The following is a 27,481-nucleotide window of genomic DNA, read 5'->3' as shown; positions in this document are numbered from 1 at the left end:
ACCACTCAAGCCAAAATCTTATAAGAGTTTGATCCTGTACATCATAAGTAAGGCTACGATTTAGTCATGGAGGTCGCAGAAGTCATGCAATCCATGACTTCCAGTGACCTCTGTGACTTCAGCCTGCAATGCTCTGGAGCTGCAGGGTCACCCCCCCCCCACACCACCCATGGAGGCAGGGAGCTGTGGGGTACCCTCTCACCTCTAGAGGCTCCCGGAGCTCCAAGCCACCACGGGCAGTGGGGTACTCCCGGGGCTCCTGGCCTCCGCGGAGCTGCCAGTGGCAGGGGAACCCCTGAGCTCGCGGGGGCAGCGGGCGAACCCCCGAGCTCCCAGCTGCCACGGGAGGCAGGGGAACCCCCAAGCTCCTGACCACGGGGGGCAGCTGGGGAAGCCCCGAGCTCTCAGCTGCCAGGGGTGGTGGGGGAACCCCTGAGCTCGTGGTGGTGGAGGAACCTCAAGCTCCCAGCCAATGCAAGCCCTCGGAGCTGCAGGCGGCAGGGGTACCCCACAGGCCCCAGCTTCTGCAGGTGGCTCCTAGCTCCTGTGCAGCTGCTCCGCTTCAGGCAGTGTGGGGACCAACAGATCCCCATTTTGTCCTGGATATTTTTAGTAAAAGTCACGGACATGTCATGGCTTCCGTGAATTTTTCTTTTTTGCCCATGACCCCTCTGTGACTTTTACTATAAATATCTGTGACAAAACGTTAGCCTTAATCATAAGTGCAAGATAAAATATGCTGAATAGGACAGGGAGTGTATGGGAACTGAAACTGGATTAATAAATACAGTGCTGCATGGCCACTAACTTACTCCTGCCCAGTGGCAGGAGTAAGGCAGAGAAGGACCTGAATAGGTAAGTGCTCTAGTTACATGCTGAGGATCATATTGAAAACCATGTATCCTCAGGAGCCAATTCTCTCCTTTATACCCTGCCTCTTTCTTGCTGTCTTGAGAGTAAGGGATCAGGTAGGCAAGGGGCTTGAGACTGATGTCTGCTAAGTGCAAATCACTATGTCTAGTGCTTAAGTTTACTTGTGCCCCTGCAAAGCTGCTGCTTCCTTTGCTCTTCTTCACAACAACCTTTGTCTCCCAGCTGCACATATCATAAAGATTTGTAAGGTCAAGACCCAGATTACATAAACTAACAAGGAAAAAGCTTCATCCAGTAAATATCTAGGTTCTCCAAGTAGTGTCAGTGATTGTGTAGGTGTCATTCTTCCCTCTAAGTCACAACTAAACCATTGTTCCAACATGGTGTTAGGGAGCTGGTATAGCTCCAGTTGAGCTTCCCCCCTTGACCACTGACCAGATTGCTGTGAGAGGATCCACCTGCTCAATCCCATTAGTTTTAAGCCTCCAGAGCTTCAACAGAGTCCAGGCACTGTCCCTGTCTTGGGGTCCTTAGGCACACTCTCCGGGTACAGATCTTCTATCTGGGTCCCCTCCTGAGAGCTGAGATCTTTGCAGTCAAACTGTCTAAGCTCTGTTACAAAAATAATAAACCCTAAATGCATTTCCCTGCTTCAATTTCCTGACCACTCCAGGGCATTCTTTAGGCTGGGATCAGGGTCATCCAGGGTCATTCTGTTGCAGTACGTGGCCTGGGTTCTGAAACATGGAGCCTTTTTTGACCTTGGCCAGTCCATCTCCTGCCCAAAACTTCTTGTGTGTGTCTCTTGAACCTTCCACCTGTTTGTCCTTTTAGAACCTCCTGCTTTGTCACCCCGTCTCTTTGTCCTTCTTGGGGAATTTCTACTCTCCAAACCTCGAGTCCTCTGTTGAGGAAAGTTGGAGAGAACTGGGTTCCCTTAGATCAGTCACTCTTTTTTGTTCTCATTGAAGTTTGGCTAGTATTCACTTTTGTCCCTGGTTTGAAAGGTAGATGCTTCAAGGTTTGTTAGCAATGGTGGATAGACAGAGAGGCCATCCGTGATACAGAAATGTCATAACTTTATAATATCAGCCAGTATTAATAAATTGTACAGACTGCGTCCCCACAATCCTTGCATTGGCATTGGCAGTGCTGTTGAGGATGTTGTTGTTTTTAGACTGAAACACAAATCCAAGGCAGATTTCACAGCAGCAAGGGTGTTAACATCCCTGACCAAATTAACTTCAAACATGTCTAATGTATGTTCAGCCTATGAAAAATGTCCCTTAAAGTTTAAAGTGGAAAATAGATTCTTTACTTCCTCTGCTAACAACTAAAACTGTTGTGTAGTATACTTGTTGAAGAATGGCTGCTTTGTTCTACTCAAGAGATGGCTGCATTTTGCTGAGTGAGTCATTCATATATATGCCAAGTTCTGTGGTGATTGACACCCTGTGTAGCCCTAATCAAGTCAATCTGGCTGCATCAGGCTTAAATACGCCCAACATTTAGAGCTCTCCCTCTAGACTAGAGATCTATTCTGAGTCGGTGGGATTGTATAATTTGCCACAGTCTGTAACGTGCTTTTGGCTATTTAAGGATGAAAGATGTTGTATAGATCTGAAAAACTAAGGAAACGTTAAAGTTCCTCAGAGGAGAACTAGTATTGCAGCTTTTCCATTTGTACTATCTGTTCTGATCAAAAGCAACACAGAAAATTCTTTTATAATTTCTAATTCATTAGAATTCTCCTACATAATGTTCTGTGTTCTCTTCATGGTTACACTTTTCAGACTAGATTTTCAAATATCTGATTTGTAAATACTGTCAGGGACTTGGATGTCCCAGTGACCTAAATTGTGTGCACACTTAATAGTGGGTGCAAAATTATCTGTAAAACTATGATTGCAAAAAGGGAGAGCTACTGAAATTTGGGCTGTAAAGGCAGCTCTTAAAGTCACTCTCAACACAAACAAAATAGTAATGGAAGTAATTTGGGAAGCTGCTTTTGGTTTCCTTCATGCTGGCTCGAAAGAGCTTCCAAGGGAGTTTCTCAGCCTGTCCTTTCAAAAACTGACAGCAACAAAACCATCCTGCAGTCAACATGAAACTGACTCCAGGTGCTTCAGGTGATAAAGGCAATGTTAGGGTCTGGCATAATATGAAGAATGAGGTCACACTGTATTTTTAGAAGTGCCTGGTATTCCTACCAAGCATGCTCTCTCCCTCTCTTTCTCCCCCTTTTTTTCTGTCTGTCTCTTTCTCTGAATAATTTGGCCAGTGCTTGCAGAAGGCTGTTCTAGCCCCAGGGATTCTCACACATACTTCTGTTGACAGAGTCCTTGTGCAGCAAGCTAGCTGAAATGCCTTTTGTTAAGGATCTATTCACTTCTTTTTCTGTTCTGCCCCAAGACTTGGAGGATCTTTCTGTCTACTGAATTCCTGTTGTTACGCTTATGGAAATTAACTGACTTGAAAAATATGGGGTTATCTTACAAAACAGGTAAAAATATCCTCCGTATCAGAAGTATTCCTGATCACCTAGTTTGTACTGGTCTGTATTTCTCAAATCTTTTTGCTTCATTTGTAAGGAAAGAGAGTTTCTAAGTGAATAGTAGTCCTTAAACAAAGTTACTGTAAAATGGAGACAAACGTATAAGACAGTTTGGGGGTTAAAGCCAGTTATTTAAAAGGAGATGTGTGCTATTGCAGCCTAGGTCGGTGCTTGTTTCATTACTTTAGTTTGTCAGCTCAAGCCTAAGGTCGTTTCATGAAAAGTAAAGAAATTCCACACATTGATCTACTCTGTCAACTTTTTTAACATGCCAACTTTACTGAAAATGAAAATACTAAAATGTACCAATTTAACTAATGCCTGCAGAGATAACATAACTTATCTATTATTAGAGTTACCATATGAAAAAGTATGCTCATTTGCAATGCAACATTTGCTACAGAAAATAATTCTCTTTATTAAATAAAGAAAATGCAATTGAGAATATGTATATTAGATGTTTTTGTCCATTTTCCTCAGCTTATGGTTAAAACTAATATGTACACTGGTTATGGTCTCCATCCAAAATTTGATGGGCTTGAATAAGAGTTTTGGGTGTGAAAGAAAAACAGGATCAGGCCAATATATCATGATGATTGTGACTGTGTGTATGCTTGTACATACACATTTCCAGGCATCAGATTGCAAGACATTTAATATTCTTTAGCATTTTAATTGCGCTATTAAAAATCTCTACTGAATGTAATGTTGATTTGTAAGAAGTTTTCTTTAGAAAATAAAATTGAGGCTGCCAGTATAAATTTCTTATTATATAATGAGTGGTATATGTTCTTATGCTTACTGTATTGCACTTTTTACCTCTTGTAATGCTTCTGTGCAGCTTCTTTTGTGATTTTTCTTAAGCCGCTTTGGGGGTAATCTTAGTTTGATTCCAGTCAATTCAAAGTAGGCTAGCTGAGAAACTTGGAGATAGCGTCTGTTTTGTTTTTCTCCTGGATTAAAAGAAAACAAGCATGTCCTAAAGATTTTTATTTCTCTTCAAAATTTTTACCTACATTAGTGCCTGGTAATAGCAAGCATTAGAATACAGACTTAGGCTCTCCCAAATATGATTAAGTTAATGTCTCCATTCATCAAGGTTTAAGGACCTTTTCCAGCAAGTTTACTATTGCATTTTAGAACCTGTAAGTTCAGATATTCATACCTGTATTACTAATTCTGCTGTCTTGCAGATCCGTGTTGCAGAGCTTTTTATGTGAGTGACTAAAGCAACAGAACTTAGGTTGACTCACCTCTGAATTTCCAGAGATCTGTACGTTAAGATCCTGCAATGGGTGGGCCCTTCTAAATCCACACTCCTGCCAAATATGATCATTGTTTAACGTAGAAATGTCTATATGTCAATCCCCACTTACTCGTACAGTAAAACCTGCCTTGGAGATCACCTCTGAAGAGGAACCACTGGTCACGAGCGACTATTTGCAGAGGCCTTGGAACACCACTGCTCTCTGGTGTGCAAACCTTTGAAGAGAGACCACCTCTTAAAAGCGACCACTTTTTGCTAACTCCTATGAGTGGTCAGTCTTGGCAGGTTTTACTGTATTTTGGTCATTACATTCACTCACCCCTGGGGAAGGGAGAGGGGTAAAATATGAAGCTTGGAGAACCACTTCCTCTCCTCTCCCCGCTGCTTCTCTCTGAAGTACCCTCCATCGCAGCACAGAAAAAGCCCAGTCCTAGGTTCTTCTGTTCTCCCAGTCTGATGATACAAGAACAGGGAGACATTCAATAAAAATAAAAGATGGGAAATTCAGAACTGAGACAAGGAAATATGTTCCCTCACTATCACTGAGGCCAAGACTTTATCCAATCCCTTTTTGAATCTTGCTATGTATATGGCTAGCAAGAATAGCCAGAGCTGTTATACTTGATTTAAAAAATGTGAAAGAGATATTACATGTCATGCTTCAAGACTTAAGCTAATCCCATATGTGCCTACTAGAGGGGTCTTATACATTCCTCTGAAACATCTGGTACTGGCCACTGTCAGAGATAGGCTACAGGATTAGACAGACCTTGGGTCTGTACCATTATAGTAATCCTTAGGAGACAGGTATGGTAGGGTAGGAAAGTGGCTCATAAGGGTATGCCCTTCATCAGGATATACTGTGCCAGGGGAGTGGAGGGCAAATATACATAGAATCATAGAATATAAGGGTCGGAAGGGACCCCAGAAGGTCATCTAGTCCAACCCCCTGCTCGAAGCAGGACCAATTCCCAGTTAAATCATCCCAGCCAGGGCTTTGTCAAGCCTGACCTTAAAAACCTCTAAGGAAGGAGATTCTACCACCTCCCTAGGTAACGCATTCCAGTGTTTCACCACCCTCTTAGTGAAAAAGTTGTTCCTAATATCCAATCTAAACCTCCCCCACTGCAGCTTGAGACCATTACTCCTCGTTCTGTCATCTGCTACCATTGAGAACAGTCTAGAGCCATCCTCTTTGGAACCCCCTTTCAGGTAGTTGAAAGCAGCTATCAAATCCCCCCTCATTCTTCTCTTCTGCAGGCTAAACAATCCCAGCTCCCTCAGCCTCTCCTCATAACTCATGTGTTCCAGCCCCCTAATCATTTTTGTTGCCCTTCGCTGGACTCTCTCCAATTTATCCACATCCTTCTTGAAGTGTGGGGCCCAAAACTGGACACAGTACTCCAGATGAGGCCTCACCAATGTCGAATAGAGGGGAACGATCACGTCCCTCGATCTGCTCGCTATGCCCCTACTTATACATCCCAAAATGCCATTGGCCTTCTTGGCAACAAGGGCACACTGCTGACTCAGATCCAGCTTCTCGTCCACTGTCACCCCTAGGTCCTTTTTCCACATCTTCAAATATATATAACAGGGTTTAAAAGAGAACTAGATAAATTCATGCCGGTTAAGTCCATTAAAGGCTATTAGCCAGGATGGGTAAGGAATGGTGTCCCTAGCCTCTGTTTGTCAGAGGGTGGAGCTCGATGGCAGGAGAGAGATCACTAGATCATTACCTGTTAGGTTCACTCCCTCTGGGGCATTTGGCATTGGCCACTGTCGGCAGACAGGTTACTGGGCTGGATGGACCTTTGGTCTGACCCAGTATGACCATTCTTATGTTCTTGTTCAAATGAGGAATAAACAATACTCACATGAACTGGCTTAGGGCCCCAAGCAGCACTAGCCACCCCTCGCCCCCCAATTATTAGTATGTGTGGTGGTGGTGGGAATATTCCTGCTCAGGATCTCCAAAGGGCTAGCATCGGCACTGCAGATGCCTAAGGTTAGCCACCTACGTTTGCAAATGTTGGCCTGTTCATCCTGTCTAACCAAGAAATGGAGTGTGTGTACAAGTTGAAGCTTGTATAATAAAGCTCATAATGAAGAAAATGTTGTGCATACATTTTCTCTATTCTTCATATCCTAATCATGACTGTTACAATAACAGTATGTATAGCCCAGCAATAAAATATGCTTGGCCTATGTCCATTGGTTATTTTTGATATGTGCAGTGAAAAGCATGTCATGTGCCAGTTTTGTACTTTATCTGCTTTTCACTTTGACAGTCATAATGCTGGCTTCTATTACGCCTTTTCTCTTTGGCTTGCCACATAGCATTAAAGGCTGAAGCATCCATTAACATTTTGAATAGGTTCTGTTCTGTTTTGTTCTCACATGTGACATCCTGACACACACATTAAAATGAGGATTATCAATATTTGATCTGCAACAAAAGACATATTACATAAATGCGCCAGTATAAGTGTGTCATTGATTTCTGGATCCAAAGTCAGATGTGCATCTCATTTGATGCGTTGGGACTCCACAGACTAGATCTGGGCAGAGAAGATAGCCTGAAGGGTGACTTAAACCAGCCAACTTACATTTGAGAGCTGAAAGTCTATAGTCAGCCTTCCCTTTTTGCATTGCATCTGAAAATGGTTAATTGTATTGTTCACAAGTGCTATAATATTAGGCAGCTCAGAGCAGATCAGGGACAGAATTTCAATTTTAACTCTACATTATAATTTAAAGCAAACCCATGAGTCTATTTTAATGTAGTATCTTCTATCAGTAACCTTTATTTTCCCCTCCACATTATACTAGCTTCAACTAAAAAATCTCAAAGCCCTTAGGGATTTAACAGATTAAAAAAAAATCGATCACACAAAGATATATTTAGATAAGTTTTAAAATACATTGTGTTTACCCAATAAATGCATTAGATCAGTCAGAACTATTCTGGTCTATTGTGTGCATATTTAGAGTCAAGATTTGAAAAACATTTCTGTATTTACATCATCTTTCATAGAATCATAGAATATCAGGGTTGGAAGGGACCTCAGGAGGTCATCTAGTCCAACCCCCTGCTCAAAGCAGGACCAATCCCCAATTAAATCATCCCAGCCAGGGCTTTGTCAAGCCTGACCTTAAAAACTTCTAAGGAAGGAGATTCTACCACCTCCCTAGGTAATGCAGTGTTTCACCACCCTCCTAGTGAAGACGTTTTTCCTAATATCCAACCTAAACCTCCCCCACTGCAACTTGAGACCATTACTCCTTGTCCTGTCCTCTTCTACCACTGAGAATAGCCTAGAACCATCCTCTCTGGAACCACCTCTCAGGCAGTTGAAAGCAGCTATCAAATCCCTTCTCATTCTTCTCTTCTGCAGACTAAACAATCCCAGTTCCCTCAGCCTCTCCTTATAAGTGATGTGTTCCAGACCCCTAATCATTTTTGTTGCCCTTCGCTGGACTCTCTCCAATTTATCCACATCCTTCTTGTAGTGTGGGGCCCAAAACTGGACACAGTACTCCAGATGAGGCCTCACCAATGTCGAATAGAGGGGAACGATCACGTCCCTCGTTCTGCTCGCTATGCCCCTACTGACTCATATCCAGCTTCTCATCCACTGTCACCCCTAGGTCCTTTCCACAGAACTGCTGCCAAGCCATTCGGTCCCTAGTCTATAGCGGTGCATTGGGTTCTTCCGTCCTAAGTGCAGGACCCTGCACTTAACCTTATTGAACCTCATCAGATTTCTTTTGGCCCAATCCTCCAATTTGTCTAGGTCCCTCTGTATCCTATCCCTGCCCTCCAGCATATCAACCACTCCTCCCAGTTTAGTATCATCCGCAAATTTGCTGAGAGTGCAATCCACACCATCCTCCAGATCATTTATGAAGATATTGAACAAACCCGGCCCCAGGACCGACCCCTGGGGCACTCCACTTGACACCGGCTGCCAACTAGACATGGAGCCATTGATCACTACCCGTTGAGCCCGACAATCTAGCCAACTTTCTACCCACCTTATAGTGCATTCATCCAACCCGTACTACTTTAACTTGCTGACAAGAATACTGTGGAAGACCGTGTCAAAAGCTTTGCTGAAGTCAAGAAACAATACATCCACTGCTTTCCCTTCATCCACAGAACCAGTAATCTCATCATAGAAGGCGATTAGATTAGTCAGGCATGACCTTCCCTTGGTGAATCCATGCTGACTGTTCCTGGTCACTTTCCTCTCATGTAAGTGCTTCAGGATTGATTCCTTGAGGACCTGCTCCATGATTTTTCTGGGGACTGAGGTGAGGCTGACTGGCCTGTAGTTCCCAGGATCCTCCTTCTTCCCTTTTTTAAAGATTGGCACTACATTAGCCTTTTTCCTTGGGACTTCCCCCGTTCGCCACGAGTTTTCAAAGATAATGGCCAATGGCTCTGCAATCACAGCCGCCAGTTCCTTTAGCACTCTCGGATGCAACTCGTCCGGCGCCATGGATTTGTGCACGTCCAGCTTTTCTAAATAGTCCCTAACCACCTCTTTCTCCACAGAGGGCTGGCCATCTAGTCCCCATGTTGTGATGCCCAGCGCAGCAGTCTGGGAGCTGTCCTTGTTAGTGAAGAGAGAGGCAAAAAAAGCATTGAGCACATTAGCTTTTTCCACATCCTCTGTCACTAGGTTGCCTCCCTCATTCAGTAAGGGGCCCACACTTTCCTTGGCTTTCTTCTTGTTGCCAACATACCTGAAGAAACCCTTCTTGTTACTCTTGACATCTCTTGCTAGCTGCAGCTCCAGGTGCGATTTGGCCCTCCTGATTTCATTCCTACGTGCCCGAGCAATATTTTTATACTCTTCCCTGGTCATATGTCCAACCTTCCACTTCTTGTAAGCTTCTTTTTTATGTTTAAGATCCGCTAGGATTTCACTGTTAAGCCAAGCTGGTCGCCTGCCATATTTACTATTCTTTTGACTCATCGGGATGGTTTGTCCCTGTAACCTCAACAGGGATTCCTTGAAATACAGCCAGCTCTCCTGGACTCCTATCCCCTTCATGTTAGTCCCCCAGGGGATCCTACCCATCCGTTCCCTGAGGGAGTCGAAGTCTGCTTTCCTGAAGTCCAGGGTCCGTATCCTGCTGCTTACCTTTCTTCCCTGTGTCAGGATCCTGAACTCAACCAACTCATGGTCACTGCCTCCCAGATTCCCGTCCACTTTTGCTTCCCCCACTAATTCTTCCCTGTTTGTGAGCAGCAGGTGAAGAAAAGCTCCCCCCCTAGTTTGCTCCTCTAGCACTTGCACCAGGAAATTGTCCCCTATGCTTTCCAAAAACTTCCTGGATTGTCTATGCACCGCTGTATTGCTCTCCCAGCAGATATCAGGAAAATTGAAGTCACCCATGAGAACCAGGGCGTGCGATCTAGTAGCTTCCGCGAGCTGCCGGAAGAAAGCCTCATCCACCTCATCCCCCTGGTCCGGTGGTCTACAGCAGACTCCCACCACTACATCACTCTTGTTGCTCACACTTCTAAACTTAATCCAGAGACACTCAGGTTTTTCTTCAGTTTCGTACCGGAGCTCTGAGCAGTCATACTGCTCCCTTACATACAGTGCTACTCCCCCACCTTTTCTGCCCTGCCTGTCCTTCCTGAACAGTTTATAACCATCCATGACAGTACTCCAGTCATGTGAGTTATCCCACCAAGTCTCTGTTATTCCAATCATGTCATAATTCCTTGACATCACCAGGACCTCCAGTTCTCCCTGCTTGTTTCCAAGGCTTTGTGCATTCATATATAAGCACTTGAGATAATCTGCTGATCGCCCCTCATTCTCAGTATGAGGCAGGAGCCCTCCCCTCCCAGACGTTCCTGCCTGTGCTTCCACCCGGTATCCCGCTTTCCCACTTACCTCAGGGCTTTGGTCTCCTTCCCCCGGTGATCCTAGTTTAAAGCCCTCCTCACTAGGTTAGCCAGCCTGCTTACAAAGATGCTCTTCCCCCTCTTCGTAAGATGGAGCCCGTCTCTGCCCAGCACTCCTCCTTCATGGAACACCATCCCATGGTCAAAGAATCCAAAGCCTTCTCTCCGACACCACCTGCGTAGCCATTCGTTGACTTCCATGATTCGACGGTCCCTGCCCCGGCCTTTTCCTTCCACGGGGAGGATGGACGAGAACACCACTTGTGCCTCCAACTCCTTTATCCTTCTTCCCAGAGCCACGTAGTCTGCAGTGATCCGCTCAAGGTCATTCTTGGCAGTATCATTGGTGCCCACGTGGAGAAGCAGGAAGGGGTAGCGATCCAAGGGCTTGATGAGTCTCGGCAGTCTATCCGTCACATCGCGAATCTTTTTTAATCTTTCTTAATAATGTAATAGACTAAAGCTGCTCAAGTTTTCAATTTCATCTGTTTGCGGCAAAAATGTTATGAGATGATCTAGCCCTATCTAGCCCTAAATTTTATATGGAATTTTAAATGTTCAGATTGCTTCCACTGTTGCACTCAAAATGCAAGTGTAGTAGCATCAATAAAACCTACCTTTTTGTATTTCAGGAACAGAGAAGATTTGGATCATTTGCATCAATCTCCAAGCATTAAGAATGGTGCTCTGACCATGGTCTTGAAGGAATAATACAAAGACATTTTCTGACTTAGCATGGAAAATAGAGGCTCTCAAGACATCCAGCAATGAAGTGGAGTATGACCTCTGATGGATGAAATCTACTGGAATGGAAGCTAAGCTCTCTGAAGAGGAGCAGGTGTCACCTTATTTTATATATGCCACATGTCTGGGGACTTCAGAGGAGTCAAAAAATGCAAAATATGAAACAAAGGTAGAAGACTGTGATTGCCATCTTGAGTTCCATAATGTTCTGCTTGAATCCGAATTGAGTTCTTCATCTATGTCACAGGTAGTAAGCTACACTGAGACATCCTTGGAACCTAGCAGAGTTACAGGACATGTTGCTGCTGCTGCTGAGCCTGAAATAAAGCATCTTTGTGGAAAATTACTGTATTCTTCAGGGCACAAACCTAAGGACAGTCCTACACACCTGCCCTCACATGAGGCATTTCCCTCACCGCTCCTTCCAAGAGAAAGCTCAGCTGAGAAATCAGAGAGGGCTCAAGAGATCAGAGTAATAACACACAAACCAAGTGCGATCACTTTTTCTGATTTTGAATTTTTATCACACAGCGCTAACTCTAAACTCCATATTTGTGAGGTCACAGACACAGAGGCTTCTTCATCTGAAGAGGAGGAGGAAGGTGATCATGATGATGACGTTTTTACAGAGCTGCCACTGTATGGGGCATTTTACAGTGGTCTTTATAAAAGGACTATTCTCCTTGGGAAACAAGATAAATGTGAGCATACCAGAAGCCAGTATGTCTGTCATTTAGATGTCTGCAATGATCACTCTGGAAAGAAATTGAATGACCATGAAAAGGAAGAAAAACAAATGGACATGGTGGTAAGATGAACTAATTTCTTGTTCCAAACAGGAAATCTGTACTTTAGCAGCTTGGTTAATGGGGGATTGGTTATTTTATTATATATTTACTAATGGATTATATTGCTGTCACTGGTACAGAGTCAATCGACTAACTGGGTAGTTTAAAGCACAGAATGGTTATAGTTCACTTGAGGAATGCCTTTAATCATATTTTTTCTGGAAACTCACCATAGAGAATATTCAAAAGTTGGGCCTCCATCCCTCTCTGTATAAATGGATCAGGCCTATGTTTTACACGTTACTGCTAAATCTTTAACAGAAAAAGTTACGGGACAGATTCATTCATTTATTATGCTCTGGCTGGTTTATGCTGCTTTGGTGACACAAAGCAGCTGTAAACCCATTTTAACTGGCTGGTTAAGAGGATTTTGCAGCTGCTTATCACTGTCAGAGTGGCACAAAGCAGCTGGAAAGTACCAATGAAATTGGCCCAATATTTTTTATATTAAAAATTGTCAAAAATAAAACTTCCTCCAATCGGCATATAAACATTCTATGAATATATTTTTGATCCTAAGAAACATTCATATTTCTAATAGGAAAAATGGTAATAACACCTGTAGTGCATCCCATGCTACGTATAGGAGTTTCCCTTCATGATTTCTCAAAATAACATAACATGGCATAAGGCCAGTGCAAAAAATTATATCATACATTGAGAGTAATAAGACAAAAAGCTTTTGAACCAACCAATTCTATTTCTTCAAACTTCCTACCGGGGTGCTGGAACAATTTGTATAGTGGGGGTGCTGAGAGCCATTGAACTAAACTCTAAACCCTGTATATAATGGAAACCATTTCAAGCCAGAGAGTGCTACAGCACCCCCCGCAGCCCTAGGTCCAGCACTTATGCTTCCTACATTTCCATTAATCTGAGCTTTCAACTTGTGTCAATTTTCTTGTTTCCTTCTAAGGTGGGGAAATTGGCTCTCTCATTTTCCCCTGATGTGGTAAGGCCATACCCTGCACCAGCTCTATAGCTGGTGCAAAATATATCTGCCTGTGCCCTGTTGTGGCTGTGCTAGCCAGCAGTGGAAACCATTCCCAGTGAGTATTGCCAGCTCTAGGGGGCAGAGTTGAGTTTTCCTTGTGGGGATGGAGTATACTGCAACTTTCATTTTCCTGATTTTTTTCAACAGTTTCCTAAGAGGAAGTAAGAGTAGTGGCTCTGAGGAAGCTGCTTCCCACTTACCATGCACATAGTCAATATCTTATCCATTTACTCCCCTTTGCTGGCCCATAATATATTTAAATTAAAGCAATATCCTCTATCGATTTATTGTGCCATGGATTTTATTATTATTTTTAAAAAACCTAGAGAGGTTTAGGACAACTGCAAAAACATACAGTAATGTGAACCACCTAACAATATTCTTTCCAGCAGAAAGAGAGTAATTACCCATCTTCTCTGGAACTGCTGGAGTATAAAAGAATTTCATAGATGCTTTCCAAGTGAACTCTCAGTAGTCTGGAGAATTAGCAAACAAATTCTTTTATAGTTGGTCACAGACCAGGCATGTGGATCCAAACACGCTGAACTTTGGAGAAGTTTGGTCTGAATCGGAAATACACAGCTATCTCTGTAATGGGAGAAACCAAACCCACAAATTCCAACACTCTTGAACCTTGTGGCACAAGTTAATCTTAAACTGCCTGTTCAATCATACTCTTACACCTCATCCCCCCCTCCCCTTTTTGTTATTAGATCAGTGCCTTTGAAATCATGGTATAGCCTCTAGTACGTGACCTACTGATGGCCACAGCATTTTCCACTTCTGTTGCTCCATTTTTCTCACTGTGTTTGATTCTCCTCTCACTTACACCGACTTTACATCAGAATAGCTCTATTGACTTCTGATTTACACCAGTATAAGTGAGAGGATTCTGACACCATACTGTCTTGAAGACATTTTAAAAATACTCTTGCTTAATTATTTTGAGTCTGGAAGTGTGTATATGATTTTAGCCTCTTTACATCAAAAATATGATCTGTATAATATTTAGCCTTTTCCCTCATCTGCTTGAATTCTATTCCAATGCACCTTGAATCTCATCTTGTTTCTTGGGGTACAATTCTGCACCCATTGAAGTCAATAGGAGTTTTGCTGTTGACTTTCAGGAAGAAGGATCAGACCCACCACTTGTTTCCATTCTTCTAAAATAAGATTATGAAGGCATCTGTGTGGTCGTATTTATATATTTGCAATATTAATAAAATAAACTGGAACAGCAGTTACAAATGTTGGGAGATACAGAATGTTAGATTTTTATCTATAGTCATGCCTTTGATTCAAATCCAATCCAGTACTCATTTTGAGTGATGTAATACTTTTCCATATTTGGCACTGCTCATCTCCTGGCCTTTACCAAAAGGCCTCTGTCAAATACTGTACTCATCACATGGGTTTCTAGTAATTTTATGTAATCTAGATGATAATAGTTTTAACTGGATGGGCAATTAGTTGGGTGTGGGGAGGAAGAATTAACTAGCCCATTCACTCTAATACTTCACTCAACCCCCAATGCTAGAGGGAAACACGTCCTCCTGCCCGAGCTACTGATGTATCAGTAAATTCAGCTGAAGTAATTGTTTTATCTTGAAGTAATAATAGTTTAAGTTCAGGTTTCAGAGTAGCAGGCCGTGTTAGTCTGTATCCGCAAAAAGAAAAGGAGTACTTGTGGCACCTTAGAGACTAACAAATTTATTTGAGCATAAGCTTTCGTGAGCTAGAGCTCACTTCATCGGATGCATGCAGTGGAAAATACAGTGGGGAGATTTTATATACACAGAGAACATGAAACAATGGGTGTTACCATACACACTGTAACGAGAGTGATCAGGTACGGTGAGCTATTACCAGCAGGAGAGAAAAAAAAACCTTTTGTAGTGATGATCAAGGTGGGCCATTTCCAGCAGTTGACAAGAATGTGTGAGGAATAGTAGGGGGCAAAAATAAAATGGTGAAATAGTTTTACTTTGTGTAATGACACATCCACTCCCAGTCTTTATTCAAGCCTAAGTTAATGGTGTCCAGTTTGCAAATTAATTCCAATTCAGCAGTCTCTTGTTGGAGTCTGGTTTTGAAGTTTTGTTGTTGTAATATTGCCACTTTTAGGTCTGTAATCGAGTGACCAGAGAGATTGAAGTGTTTTCCGACTGGTTTTTGAATGTTCTAATTCTTGACATCTGATTTGTGTCCATTTCTTCTTTTACATAGAGACTGTCCGGTTTGGCCAAAGTACATGGCAGAGGGGCATTGCTGGCACATGATGGCATATATCACATTGGTAGATGTGCAGGTGAACGAGCCTCTGATTGTGTGGCTGATGTGATTAGTATCTGACTCTTTGCCACTCCATCTAAATGGATGCTTTGGCTTCATAAACGTCTGCAGTTCTCCTGTCGTCATTATAATCATTGTTTCATTTTTCTTAACTGTATTGAGATACCCCCATCCGCTCACAGAGATGAAACTCAGTGATTAAGAACTGTTCTCAACCTCTGCTGTTAGAAAGCCCAAGAACTGAGCTTTTTCTGAAAGCTGCTCAGTAAGATCCAGTGACACTCAGTTCAGTTTATTAAATAGCTATGTTGTCACCATAGTCATCTATTCCAAGTCTTGCGTCTTCATTCAGTGAAGAACACTACTGCCTACATTCCAGCTAATCTAAACATATATCGAAATGCAAGAGTGACATCCCCGGAATTTAATATACTAAAGGTCATTCCTGTAGATAAAAGGAAAAAGTCAGGCATTGTTGTCATTTAGTTTACTTTATTCTTAGGCCATAAAATAAACAAGGATGCGGTTCATAGAACAAAATAATGGATTGTACATTTCCGGACAAGCTGGTGGAATAACATAGTAAATCTCGGAGAATATATCTAAACATTTAAAAACCTTTGCAGATTTAATGACGCAGGGCTTGTTTCTGACTCTTGTTCCATTTAAATAGGCAGAAATCACTGTAAGAAAGGTTCCAGGAATTTAAAAAAAAAAGTTTGTGCAATTTTAGCAATAGTGACACGTTATATTAATACTAGATGCTTTCATCATGACTCTAGGTTAGCCCCAGTCCAATGTGTTATTATCTAGTTATTCCCATTATTTTGGGGTAAGGCTATGGAGTGATGTCTTTCTAATGGAAAAACTTTAACAAAGTAAGAGGGTGTAGGAGTACAACCACTATCAATAGCCCTGAAACTTAAAAATAATGTAACAAACAAATCACCTTTCCTATATAGATACATGCCTGCCAAACATAATAGTGTGACTGATATCCTGACTAACCTCACACTACCAAAGTTGGCTATGAAATCGTGATTAGGCTCTATCCTATGGGGCATTCCTAAGTATGTACTTGTGATTGAACTACCCAGCATTAGATGTCAATACTGATCCAAACAGGATAAGACACAGCTTAGTTGCTAAGGGAAAACTAAACTAAAGGCTCTTAATATACAAAGATTTACTATTTATTTCTTATCATGGTAACAAAATATTGGGTGCTGCTTTGCTTTCTTTACCGTGGGCTCCATTGCATAGTGTTGCTAGAACTGTGGTGGTAACTGCTAATAAGCATACCAAGGAACACATTATGCACCTTATTCACACTGAGTAGCACCTTGCTATGCAAATAATTCCATTGAAATAATCAAATGGGGAGGTACTACTCAGAGTGAGTAAAGGGGCAGAATCCAGCCTTAAGTAGTTGCTGCAGGTGTCTGGGGTAATGAATGTTGAGTTTTTAGCTATGTCATAAATATAAAGGGAAGGGTAAACCCCTTTAAAATCCCTCCTGGCCAGAGGAAAAATCCTCTCACCTGTAAAGGGTTAAGAAGCTAAAGGTAACCTCGCTGGCACCTGACCAAAATGACCAATGAGGTGACAAAATACTTTCAAAAGCTGGGAGGAGGGAGAGAAACAAAGGGTCTGTGTCCGTCGGTAGGCTGCTTTTGCCGGGAATAGACCAGGAATGGAGTCTTAGAACTTTTAGTAAGTAATCTAGCTAGGTATGTGTTAGATTATGATTTCTTTAAATGGCTGAGAAAAGAACTGTGTTGAATAGAATGACTATTTCTGTCTGTGTGTCTTTTTTGTAACTTAAGGTTTTGCCTAGAGGGATTCTCTGTTTTGAATCTAATTACCCTGTAAGGTATCTACCATCCTGATTTTACAGGATTCCTTTAATTTTACAGGATTCCTTTAATTCCATCGTGATTCCTTTAATTCTATTTACTTCTATTTCTATTAAAAGTCTTCTTGTAAGAAAACTGAATGCTTTTTCATTATTCTCAGATCCAAGGGTTTGGGTCTGTGGTCACCTATGCAAATCGGTGAGGATTTTTACCAAACCTTTCCCAGGAAGTGGGTGCAAGGGTTGGGAGGATTTTGGGGGGAAGATGTGTCCAAACTACGTTTCCCAGTAAATCCAGTTAGAGTTTGGTGGTGGCAGTGGATATTCCAAGGACAAAGGATAAAATTAATTTGTACCTTGGGGAAGTTTTAACCTAAGCTGGTAAAAGTAAGCTTAGGAGGTTTTCATGCAGGTCCCCACATCTGTACCCTAGAGTTCAGAGTGGGGGAGGAACCTTGACAAGCTATATACAGTGAATACTATTTTCTAAAATTAAATAAAACAATACATGCCTTTGTACTTGGCCTTAAACGGTTTTAGCCTAATTAATATTAAGCAGAGGAAAATCACTGTAAATACAGGAAATTGCTAAAACTGCATAAACTGCACATCAGTTCTTTTATAAAGGAATCAAACACTCTAAACAATTTTGTACTGTATAGACTTTAAAAAAAAAAAGGTTTTCCCGCTCTTCCCTTCCCACTCCTCCCTCAAAAGGTACACAGAATCCCTAAAGCCCAAGTGTCAGGGTTCCACAGCTTTAGCCACACCTCTGTTCCCTTTGTGGTCTCTCTGAGTGTACCTCCTCAGGTATCACCCCTTGTGTCTTTATCTATCCTGAGATGGGATGCTCCACTTCTCCTACTCTTAGACCAAGCCCTGGGCTATGGTACCCTGTATCTCAAGCATGTTTACCCAGCAGGCCCATTGGAGTTCAGCACCCATGGTTCTTCTCTTTAGGAGTCTGTGACCAGTGGTATTGATAGTGACCATACAGCTTTCTTAAAGTCAAAGTATTGTTTATTTTAACAGTTGGAACAAAGGATTTAAAAAGTCTTATCTTACCCTAAGACTTACCTACCATTCCTTGATGGTAATCGAGGCAGGACTAACTTCTTCAGATACCAGCAACTGTCTGCTTCTTTGTTTGGCTGTCCTGAACAACTCTCCTCGCCCCCTTCTCTTGAAAGAGTGTGTGTGAGAGAGACCCTTTAAATGCTGCAGTCTTTTTGATCTTTTGGTCTCTAGGCCTTTTCCTGCCCAGGCATGGTCTCTTAACAACCCTCTTAAATGTTTGCTGAGAAATGGCTTATCGTGTGCCATTCTTCTTCCCTTCCTGCATGTTTTTCTTACAGCCCCCTATTAAACGAAGCCAATATATTCATACAGTACACATCCCAATAACCAGGTCAATGTATAGTATTCATACAGTATTACAGAGGTGCTTCACTTCTGTCCACCATGCACATCTCTGCTGCCCCAAATCTGTACCAAACTCTGCCCCTGTTATAATTGTATTCAGTCAGGGATTACAGAGCAACCTTTACCCAATGCTATAGCAGTTTCTCTGATCCCCATTTATTGTCAGAACAATTTGGGTCATTTTGAAGGGTAGCATTTCACTGTCAAGACATTTGACAGGGTATAAGGTGAAGTGAGTCTTAACGGCCTTTCTCAGGGTAGGCTTTAAAGGTGTTGGCTCTCACTGCAGTATTGGCATAGAAACCCTGTCTGTTGATTTAACTGCTGTCGGAAGGCAACATGGTCTAGTGTACTGGACATCTGTCTGGAGATTCTGGGTTCTATTCTCAGTTCTGCAACTTACTTACTGTGGGGCTTTAGACAAGTCACTTACTTCATCTCTTTCTACTAGTGCTATGTAGAGCTGCTGCAAAACAGTGCTTGTGACAGAGTGATCCCATTCATTTTCATTTAGGCTTGGTTCTGCCATCCTTATTCTGAGTGGTGTGTTATTTCAATAATCCCACTTGTCTCAGTGGGCTAGCTCATACCTGTACAATTATGCCTTGTATGTCTCAAATACTATTGCTGACCCGCTCTGGGGTGAGTAGTAATCTGTTACTGGCCTATGCCAATAACCCCTTCTCCCCCTGTTCCATCTCAGATGTTCTGGTCAGAGCATTGGGGGACTGGAACCAAAGTGCACAGAATCTGCTAACCTGTATGTGGCTGGACTCAAGCTCTGGGGAGGCCATGCAGAGACTGGAGTGGGAGCTGACCTTAGTTCTCCTTATGGCCCTGTTTAGCATGTAAGCTGTGCTGTGATCCAGAACAATGGGATTAGTCTCAGAGCCAAATCCAATACTTTTATTTACGTGGAGTAGTATCTTGCTCTGTCACTTATTACACTGACTTCAGTGGGACCACTTGTGGAGTAAGGTACTACTCCATTCAAATAAGGGTGGTGGAATCTGACCCAGTGTGTGGTACTCAGGGTGAGTGAAGTGGACAAAATTGGGCCCTTAGAGTGTAAAAACTCCAAGTCTGAATGACTCATGGAGAGTCTAAATCTGAATTAGGGTATAAATACAGTAGAACTTCAGAGTTCTGAACACCAGAGTTACAAACTGACCAGTCAACATACAACTCATTTGGAGCCAGAAGTACACAATCAGGCAGCAGCAGAGACAACAACAACAACAACAAAAAGCAGAGACAGTGCAGTACTGTGTTAAACATAAACTACTAAAAAAATAAAGGGAAAGTTTAAAAAAAAAAGATTTGACAAGGTAAGGAAACTGTGATTGTTTCATTTAAATTAAGATGGTTAAAAGCAGCATTTTTCTTCTGCATAGTAAAGTTTCAAAGCTGTATTAAGTCAGTGTTCAGTTGTAAAATTTTAAAAGAACAACCATAATGTTTTGTTTAGAGTTATAAACAACCTCCATTCCTGAGGTGTTCGTAACTGTGAGGTTCTCCTGTAAAGTAATTTAAAATCTGTTGGAACAGTCTCCAAAGGGAAGTGGCGAAAGCCCATCACTTGGGACATTTAAAACTAGATTGGGAATAACCCTGGAAAATATGCAATAAAGAACTATCCTTCATTGGCAGGCAGTTGAAGTGTATGATCTCTCTCTTGGTCTTGATTATCTGATGTCTGTTCATTTGGTAGTTCCATCCTGGTACTATATTTAGTAGAAAACTGTCTTCATTATATAATCACTGTTGGGAGACAAAGCCTAATAAGCATTATAGCACGACAGATCATTTTTAGGATTAGACCATGATGGTAAGGATAGTTCAGATTAAGGCTGATCAAATGGGTCAGGATCTTATGAGAAGGTGTTCATGGCATTGTCCTACATTTTGCCTCTGTTTCATTTTTCTATTTCACAAACACTAAAAAGCTCAACAAATGAAGGGAAAGTATGTAGATAAGAAAAAATAAATTCCACAGAAACCCATGATTCTACAACCATATTCTTTGAAGTTGATTAATGATTCTCCAAAAGAAATGCATTTATCTGTGTAACTTTTGGATATGTTAATCAATTAAACATCTCCCATTTAAAACAAGTTAGTTTTCACTTACAGAGTTGGACCTTTGACAGCAAGTGAACACAGAGGAACCATTAAAGGGGAAAAAAACATCAGCATGGGAATAACTAATTCAGTGTAAATTATCTAAATAGGGCAGCAACCAGACCTACGCTTATCATAGGGCTGCCAGTTAAGAGTTTTATTGCCAAAATCTTTCCTTCTCTAATTCAGTTATGCAAGAGGCAAAGCCAGTGGAGATTGGCCAGAGGACCAGGGAGGCACAGGTTCCATGTCCTGTTCCCTCATTTTCTCCAGTCCTATGGGAGCTCCGCCTCCTCACACCCCCCATCAAGTTAAAACTCCACAGTTGTTGAGGGAGAATGGCTGCAAGGCCCTAGGGACTCCCTTATGGAAAATAACAATGACTATGTTATCCTCCCTTGGGTTCCTCCTGTGCATGGTGAGTGGATGAGTATTAGAATAGTAATTGTCAGGGAAAACACGGCAGCAAGATCTGGAAGGGGTGGTGCAACTGTAGGGATGGTTTGGAGGTGTTGGACCTCTGAGTTCTTCTCCCCTTTTTATGTGTCTCAAGATTTATGGGATTAGTGGGTCTCCTTCTCCCTTGCCAACTCCACAGGTAGACAAACCTCAGCCACAGCACCTTGGAATGGATAGAAGGAAACTTTCTGAGTTGAAATTTGTGGCATTCATAGCTTCTAGATGTGTTTTTCCCTCACATGGAGGAAGGACTTGGAGGAAAACACTGTGGATTAGCTCACTGGACTTGATCACTAACATCAAAAGCATGTGACTTTTAGAAAAAATAGACACCAGACACATTCTGTTCCAGAAATGGCAGAAACTTTAATTTGAATTTAAAAATTAACTTTTCACAAGTTTCAGAATTCCACACATCTAGTGTGGAACATGATTGTACACAAGGAACATTTCCCCCTTTTGGTGCAATCCTGTTGTTCTCAATACTATACCTGTTCCACAGCCGGATATGGCCTATCTTGTGACGTGCTGCTTACTGTGGTCATACAGAGGTGTGGGTTCAAATTTGCTTCTTATTGCAGAAGAGATCAGCAGGACGAATGTTGTACTTAGTCAACTGTTCATCACAAAAATCTCATGCAGTTTGGAAAATATTGATACAGTTGGTAGCAGTATTTCTTGGAGATTCAGCATCATAATATTAAGAGCTTGTCACGATGGAGGTGCAAAGACATACTGTGGCTGTGTAGGAGAGCATGTGCGTACTCCGAATACTGTCTCTCTCTTCTCAATAAACATGTATGGTACCTATTACAGCTTCTGTATGACAGCTGCCATACAAAGTACAACACATGCAGAAGAACTAATAATTTATTAAATGTGTATGTGTCAAACAAAAAAAAATACACCTTTCTGGGAAGTTGCAGAAACCTGTACCCTAAGACATTAAGAAGACAAATCACATGACTATCTTTCAGAACTCCTGGTGAGGAATTGAAAAAGAACGGAGTTTGGTCATCCACGTGCCATAGTTGAGTAAATATCTGGGCTAGATTCTGCTGCCCTTATGCTTAATAGTACCTCACTCTGCAAGTGGTCACATTGAAGAAAATGGGATAAGATACTGCTCAATAATAGTAAGGGTAGTAGAATATGTCCCTATGTAGTCCTGGTTCAGCAAAGCACTTAAGCACATTTCAGTTCTTTTCTAAAATGGGGCCTGCGTCAGCACTATGAGTACTACTCATCTAACAAGTCAATTATTTATTATTTAATTATTTATTTACTTATTTTGGAACAGCTCTCAACAGTTTCTTAGTTGAAATACGTTCTTTTGTGCTGTTAGCTTGAGTCTACAAATCACCATCATTTTGCAAGTATCAGTAATCAGTTATCTAAACTATGATATTTTTAACAAAATTAAAATGCCAAAGAAATGAAGAAAAAAAATCCAAGAAAATGTAACATGTAGCAACAGAAAAACATACCTATAGATTTTCAAACTGCCCAAGAAGACTGAAGTGTAAAAAGAGTTATTTTTCAACGTGGTGCAGCAATTAAGTAGTAAGGAATGACAGGAGGTGGGATCTTGATGAGTTATGTGGCACAATATGTAGCCCCAGGCTGGGGTTAATGTGTAATAACCATGGCCCTCAGAGTTGTTTCAATAACACTATGAATTACCTTTAGATTGTTCATAAGGTTTTACTGTGTTTAATTTTACATCTTTGAGCTGCAGGAGGATTAGGTAATGTAGTTACAGGTGTAATTTGTTTAGGATTTAGCATGTAAAAGGGGTGACCATTTTAGAGGTTTAAAATATTAAGACATTTACATTTGATTTATATTGGAATGTTTCAGAATCATGTTGTTACAGTTCTTGGAAATCAGCTTATGAAAGTGGTGCTGCCTTCTGAAAGCTCTACATTTCATACACACAGTGATGTAACTGGAACATAGAGGAGCAGTAACACTATAGGCAAATGACGGCATTACTGTATTCATAGAAAACATTCAGAATGTGAAGTACTTGTCAGCATGGTAATATCATGGAATTATAGCAATAAACATATCCTTTATAAATGTTTGATGGAAATAGTTGTAAACTGTGCAGTGGAAGATCTGTTCAAGTAATTCATTTATCACTACAGCAGAATAAAGCTACAGCTGAGCTGTTTGCCAAATATTTTAACTTAGGTGAACAACCCCAGTAGGATCAATTTCTTGTTTACAATCCTCTGTTTAATCGTTAGTTAATGTCTGGATCAGTGGCCAAGATTCAACAGAAAAATAAAATCCTTCTCAAGTCTTGACTTTGTGGTGGACTAATTACATCAGGAAGAGACACACTCAGCATAGCATGGAAGCTGGGTGTGTGTGAGAGAAAGAGAATTACAGCTCCAAGATCTACCAGCAGAGAGAAACCTGCAAAAGATACACATTCTCCACTTTGGAGGTTTATCTTCTCTAGAGGGATCCAAGCGTAGCCACAGCAGTGAACATGTGTACGGAGGACCGGCCAGACAGATATCACTGTGAGGTGGTAGTAAGCAGAGAAACTTGTGAAACTAAAGAGAGAAGTGGTCAGCTCCCAGACTACTGCACTGGGCAGCACAGCATGGGGAGGAGGTGACCAGCCCTCCGTGGAGAAAGAAGTGGTTTGGGACTATTTAGAAAAGCTGGACGAGCACAAGTCTATGGGGCCGGATGCACTGCATCTGAGGGTGCTAAAGGAGTTGGCGGATGTGATTGCAGAGCCACTGGCCATTATCTTTGAAAACTCATGGTGATCTGGCAAGGTCCTGGATTACTGGAAAAAGGCTAATGTCGTGCCCAAAAAGGGAAGGAGGATCCAGGGAACTACAGGCTAGTCAGCCTCACCTCAGTCCTTGGAAAAATCATGGAGCAGGTCCTCAAGGAATCAATTTTGAAGCACTTTGAGGAGAGGAAAGTGATCAGGAACAGTCAGCATGGATTCACCAAGGGCAAGTCATGCCTGACTGACCTGATTGCCTTCTATGATGAGATAACTGGCTCTGTGGATGAGGGGAAAGCAGTATTCTTGCCAGCAAGTTAAAGAAGTATGGGCTGGATGAATGGACTATAAGGTGGATAGAAAGTTGGTTAGATCGTCGGGCTCAATGGGTAGTGATCAATGGCTCCATGTCTAGTTGGCATCCAGTATCAAGTGGAGTGCCCCAAGGGTCGGTCCTGGGGCTGATTTTGTTCAATATCTTTATTAAAGAGCTGGAAGATGGTGTGGATTGCACCCTCAGCAAGTTTGCAGATGACACTAAACTGGGAGGAGTGGTAGATACTCTGGAAGGTAGGGATAGGATACAGAGGGACCTAGACAGATTAGAGGATTGGGCCAAAAGAAATCTGATGAGGTTCAACAAGGGCAAGTGCAGAGTCCTGCACTTAGGACAGAAGACTCCCATGCAATGCTACAGACTAGGGACCGAGTGGCTAGGCAGCAGTTCTGCGGAAAAGGACCTAGGGGTCACAGTGGACGAGAAGCTGGATATGAGTCAACAGTGTGCCCTTGTTGCCAAGAAGGCTAACGCCATTTTGGGCTGTATAAGTAGGATCATTGCCAGCAGATTGAGGGACATGACCATTCCCCTCTATTAGGTATTGGTGAGGCCTCATCTGGAGTACTGTGTCTAGTTTTGGGCCCACATTACAAGAAGGATGTGGAAAAATTGGAACAGTCCAGTGGAGGACAACAAAAATTATTAGGGGGCTGGAGCACATGACTTACGTTGAGAGGCTGTGGGAACTGGAATTATTTAGTCTGCAGAAGAGGAGAATGAGGGGGAATTTGATAGCTGCTTTCAACTACCTGAAAGGGGGTTCCAAAGAGGATGGATCAAGGCTGATCTCCGTGGTACCAGATGGCAGAAAAAGGAATAATGGTCTCAAGTTGCAGTGGAGGAGGTTTAGGTTGGATATTAGGAAAAACTTTTTCATAGGAGAGTGTTAAAGCACTGGAATAGGTTACCTAAGGTGGAATCTCCTACCTTAGAGGTTTTTAAGGTCAGGCTTGACAAAGCCCTGGCTGGGATGATTTAGTTGGGGATTAAGTCCTGCTTTGAGCAGAGGGATGGACTAGATGACCTCCTGAGGTCCCTTCCAACCCTGATATTCTATGATTCTATTCTATGATTCTAAGTGAAATACAGGAAATAAAACTTGTGGAACTGGAGAGATAGGGTGCTTGTTTGCCTTCCAGGTGAGGCAGCTTTTGCAAACTTTCGGATCTCAGTAATAGAACTGCAATATATTATAAAAGTTGAAATCTAAATGTAAATTAACAACCTTGGGAACCAGATTTCAAAACAGGAGACCATTCTTGACACAGAGTTAGGTATGCACATTTCAAATGCCCCATAAGTACCATTGAAAGTCAATGGGATTTAAGCCCCTTAGTTACTTTTGAAAATTTTACGTGGATAGCACTAGTTAGCAACACTGTAATGATACCCAGAGTCCTGCAATCCTTCCTTGTATGGAAATCCCACTGAAGTCCACATGGCAGCTTTGCATATGGAAAGAGTAGAGTGAAGGTCAGAAGTGAAATGGCCCCTGTTCTAATTAACCCTTTTCAATGGCTTATACCACCAAAATGTTTTGAGAGGATGATTTTCTCAAGCTTTGTGTCACCGTGCCTCAGTGAGTCACAGCTGAAAATACCAGGACAAACTGCTGAAAAATAGGGCAGACACCCCAAACTAGTGGTTATTTTATCATTAGATTATACCAAGTGTGACAAAGTTCCTCCTCTGCCTCGGTGGGTCCTGCGCTTATTGGCGGATTTGCTTGTCTCAGAGATTCACGGCAGCCCTCAGTTTGGCCACTCTTGCTAGTGGCTCAAACCTGCTGTCCACTCAGCTAACCTCATCGTTGGCCAGCATGGGGGAAACGGAGAACAATCCCCACAGTCTCTGTGTCCCACCTAGTGGGTCGGGGACAGGGCAGATCCCTTTCCAATTTAGACCTTCCCTTCTGGTATTTCTCACAGACCAGGTCAACTCCTCTTGTGTCCGAGTTGGGGGGGATGGGGTGCAACCCGGGCCCACCCTCTACACCGGGTTCCAGCCCAGGGCCCTGTGGATAGTAGCTGTCCACAATGTTCCCTGTATCAGCTGTGTGACAGCTACAATTCCCTGGGCTACTTCCCCATTTCCTTCCCCACAACACCTTCTTTATCCTCACTGTGGGATCTTCCTCCTAAAGCCTGATCACGCTTGAGCTCTTCACTTCTCCAGCAGCACACCTTCTCACTCCCTGCTCCTGGCACACCCCCCTACTAACTGATGGGAGGTCCTTTTTAAACCAGGTGTCCTGATTAGCCTGCCTGCCATAATTGAATCTAGAAAGTTCGTAATTGGCTCCAGATGTCTTGATTAGCTTGCCTGTCTTAATTGGTTCTGGCAGGTTCCTGATTGCTCTAGGGCAGCCCCTGCTCTGGTCACTCAGGGAACAGAAAACTGTTCATCCAGTGGCCAATATATTTGCCTTCTACCAGACTCCTGTATCCCACTGGTCTGGGTCTGTCACACAAGCCAGTAACAAAGGTAAACTTGTGTCTCACCCCACTGGTCAACAAGAAGTCAAAGATGCAGTCTCCTTAGGCATTCCAGCCCTAGCTTTACCACCCGGATACTAGACTTTACAATGAGTGATTACTGAAAACCAATTTTATCACATATAGGGTTCTACTAATCCCAAGAAATCAGCCGCATAGCCAGGTCAATATATAACTCAGATCTTATCCAATAATCATGCTGCTGCCAATCCTTTAGTAACTAAAATCTAAAGGTTTATTAATAAAAGAATAGAGTTAAAATGGTTAATAGGTCATATACATACAATAATTGCAATGTTCTTCTATAAGGTTTGTAGCGGTGATGTTATAGACTGCTGGCTTGTAAAGTCTCTTTGGTAACTTCCAAAAGGTTGGAAGGTCGTCAGTCCATAGTTCAATATGCTCCTTTAGTTGTAAATCCACAGTCCAGAGAATCCGAGCAGGAAAAAAGGCAAAATGGAGTCATCCCAGGGGTCTTTTATATGTGCCTGGAAATTTTCTGTTTCAAACAAAGCTCACAGTCCAGTTGTGGA

General features: G+C 42.3%; 1 protein-coding gene across 6 annotated transcripts in view; it reads left to right on the top strand.

The window, feature by feature from the left end:
- STARD13 (StAR related lipid transfer domain containing 13) overlaps positions 1 to 27,481 on the top strand; it is a 499,087-nt gene that overhangs the window by 89,966 nt on the left and 381,640 nt on the right. For 5 of the 6 annotated variants that reach the window (XM_075127917.1, XM_075127911.1, XM_075127915.1 and 2 more), the window contains one exon: positions 11,256 to 12,175. In XM_075127917.1, coding sequence (XP_074984018.1) covers positions 11,417 to 12,175 — 759 coding nt within the window. In that variant the 5' untranslated portion in view covers positions 11,256 to 11,416. Of the gene's footprint in view, positions 1 to 3,211; positions 3,377 to 11,255; positions 12,176 to 27,481 lie in introns of those variants that run through there. The other variant, XM_048847420.2, reaches the window with a different exon arrangement.

This window comes from Caretta caretta, chromosome 1, assembly GCF_965140235.1.
Source record: "Caretta caretta isolate rCarCar2 chromosome 1, rCarCar1.hap1, whole genome shotgun sequence".
Classification (NCBI taxonomy): domain Eukaryota; kingdom Metazoa; phylum Chordata; order Testudines; family Cheloniidae; genus Caretta; species Caretta caretta.
Note: the sequence above shows the minus strand (reverse complement) of the source record. Positions and strands in the feature narration are given on the sequence as shown.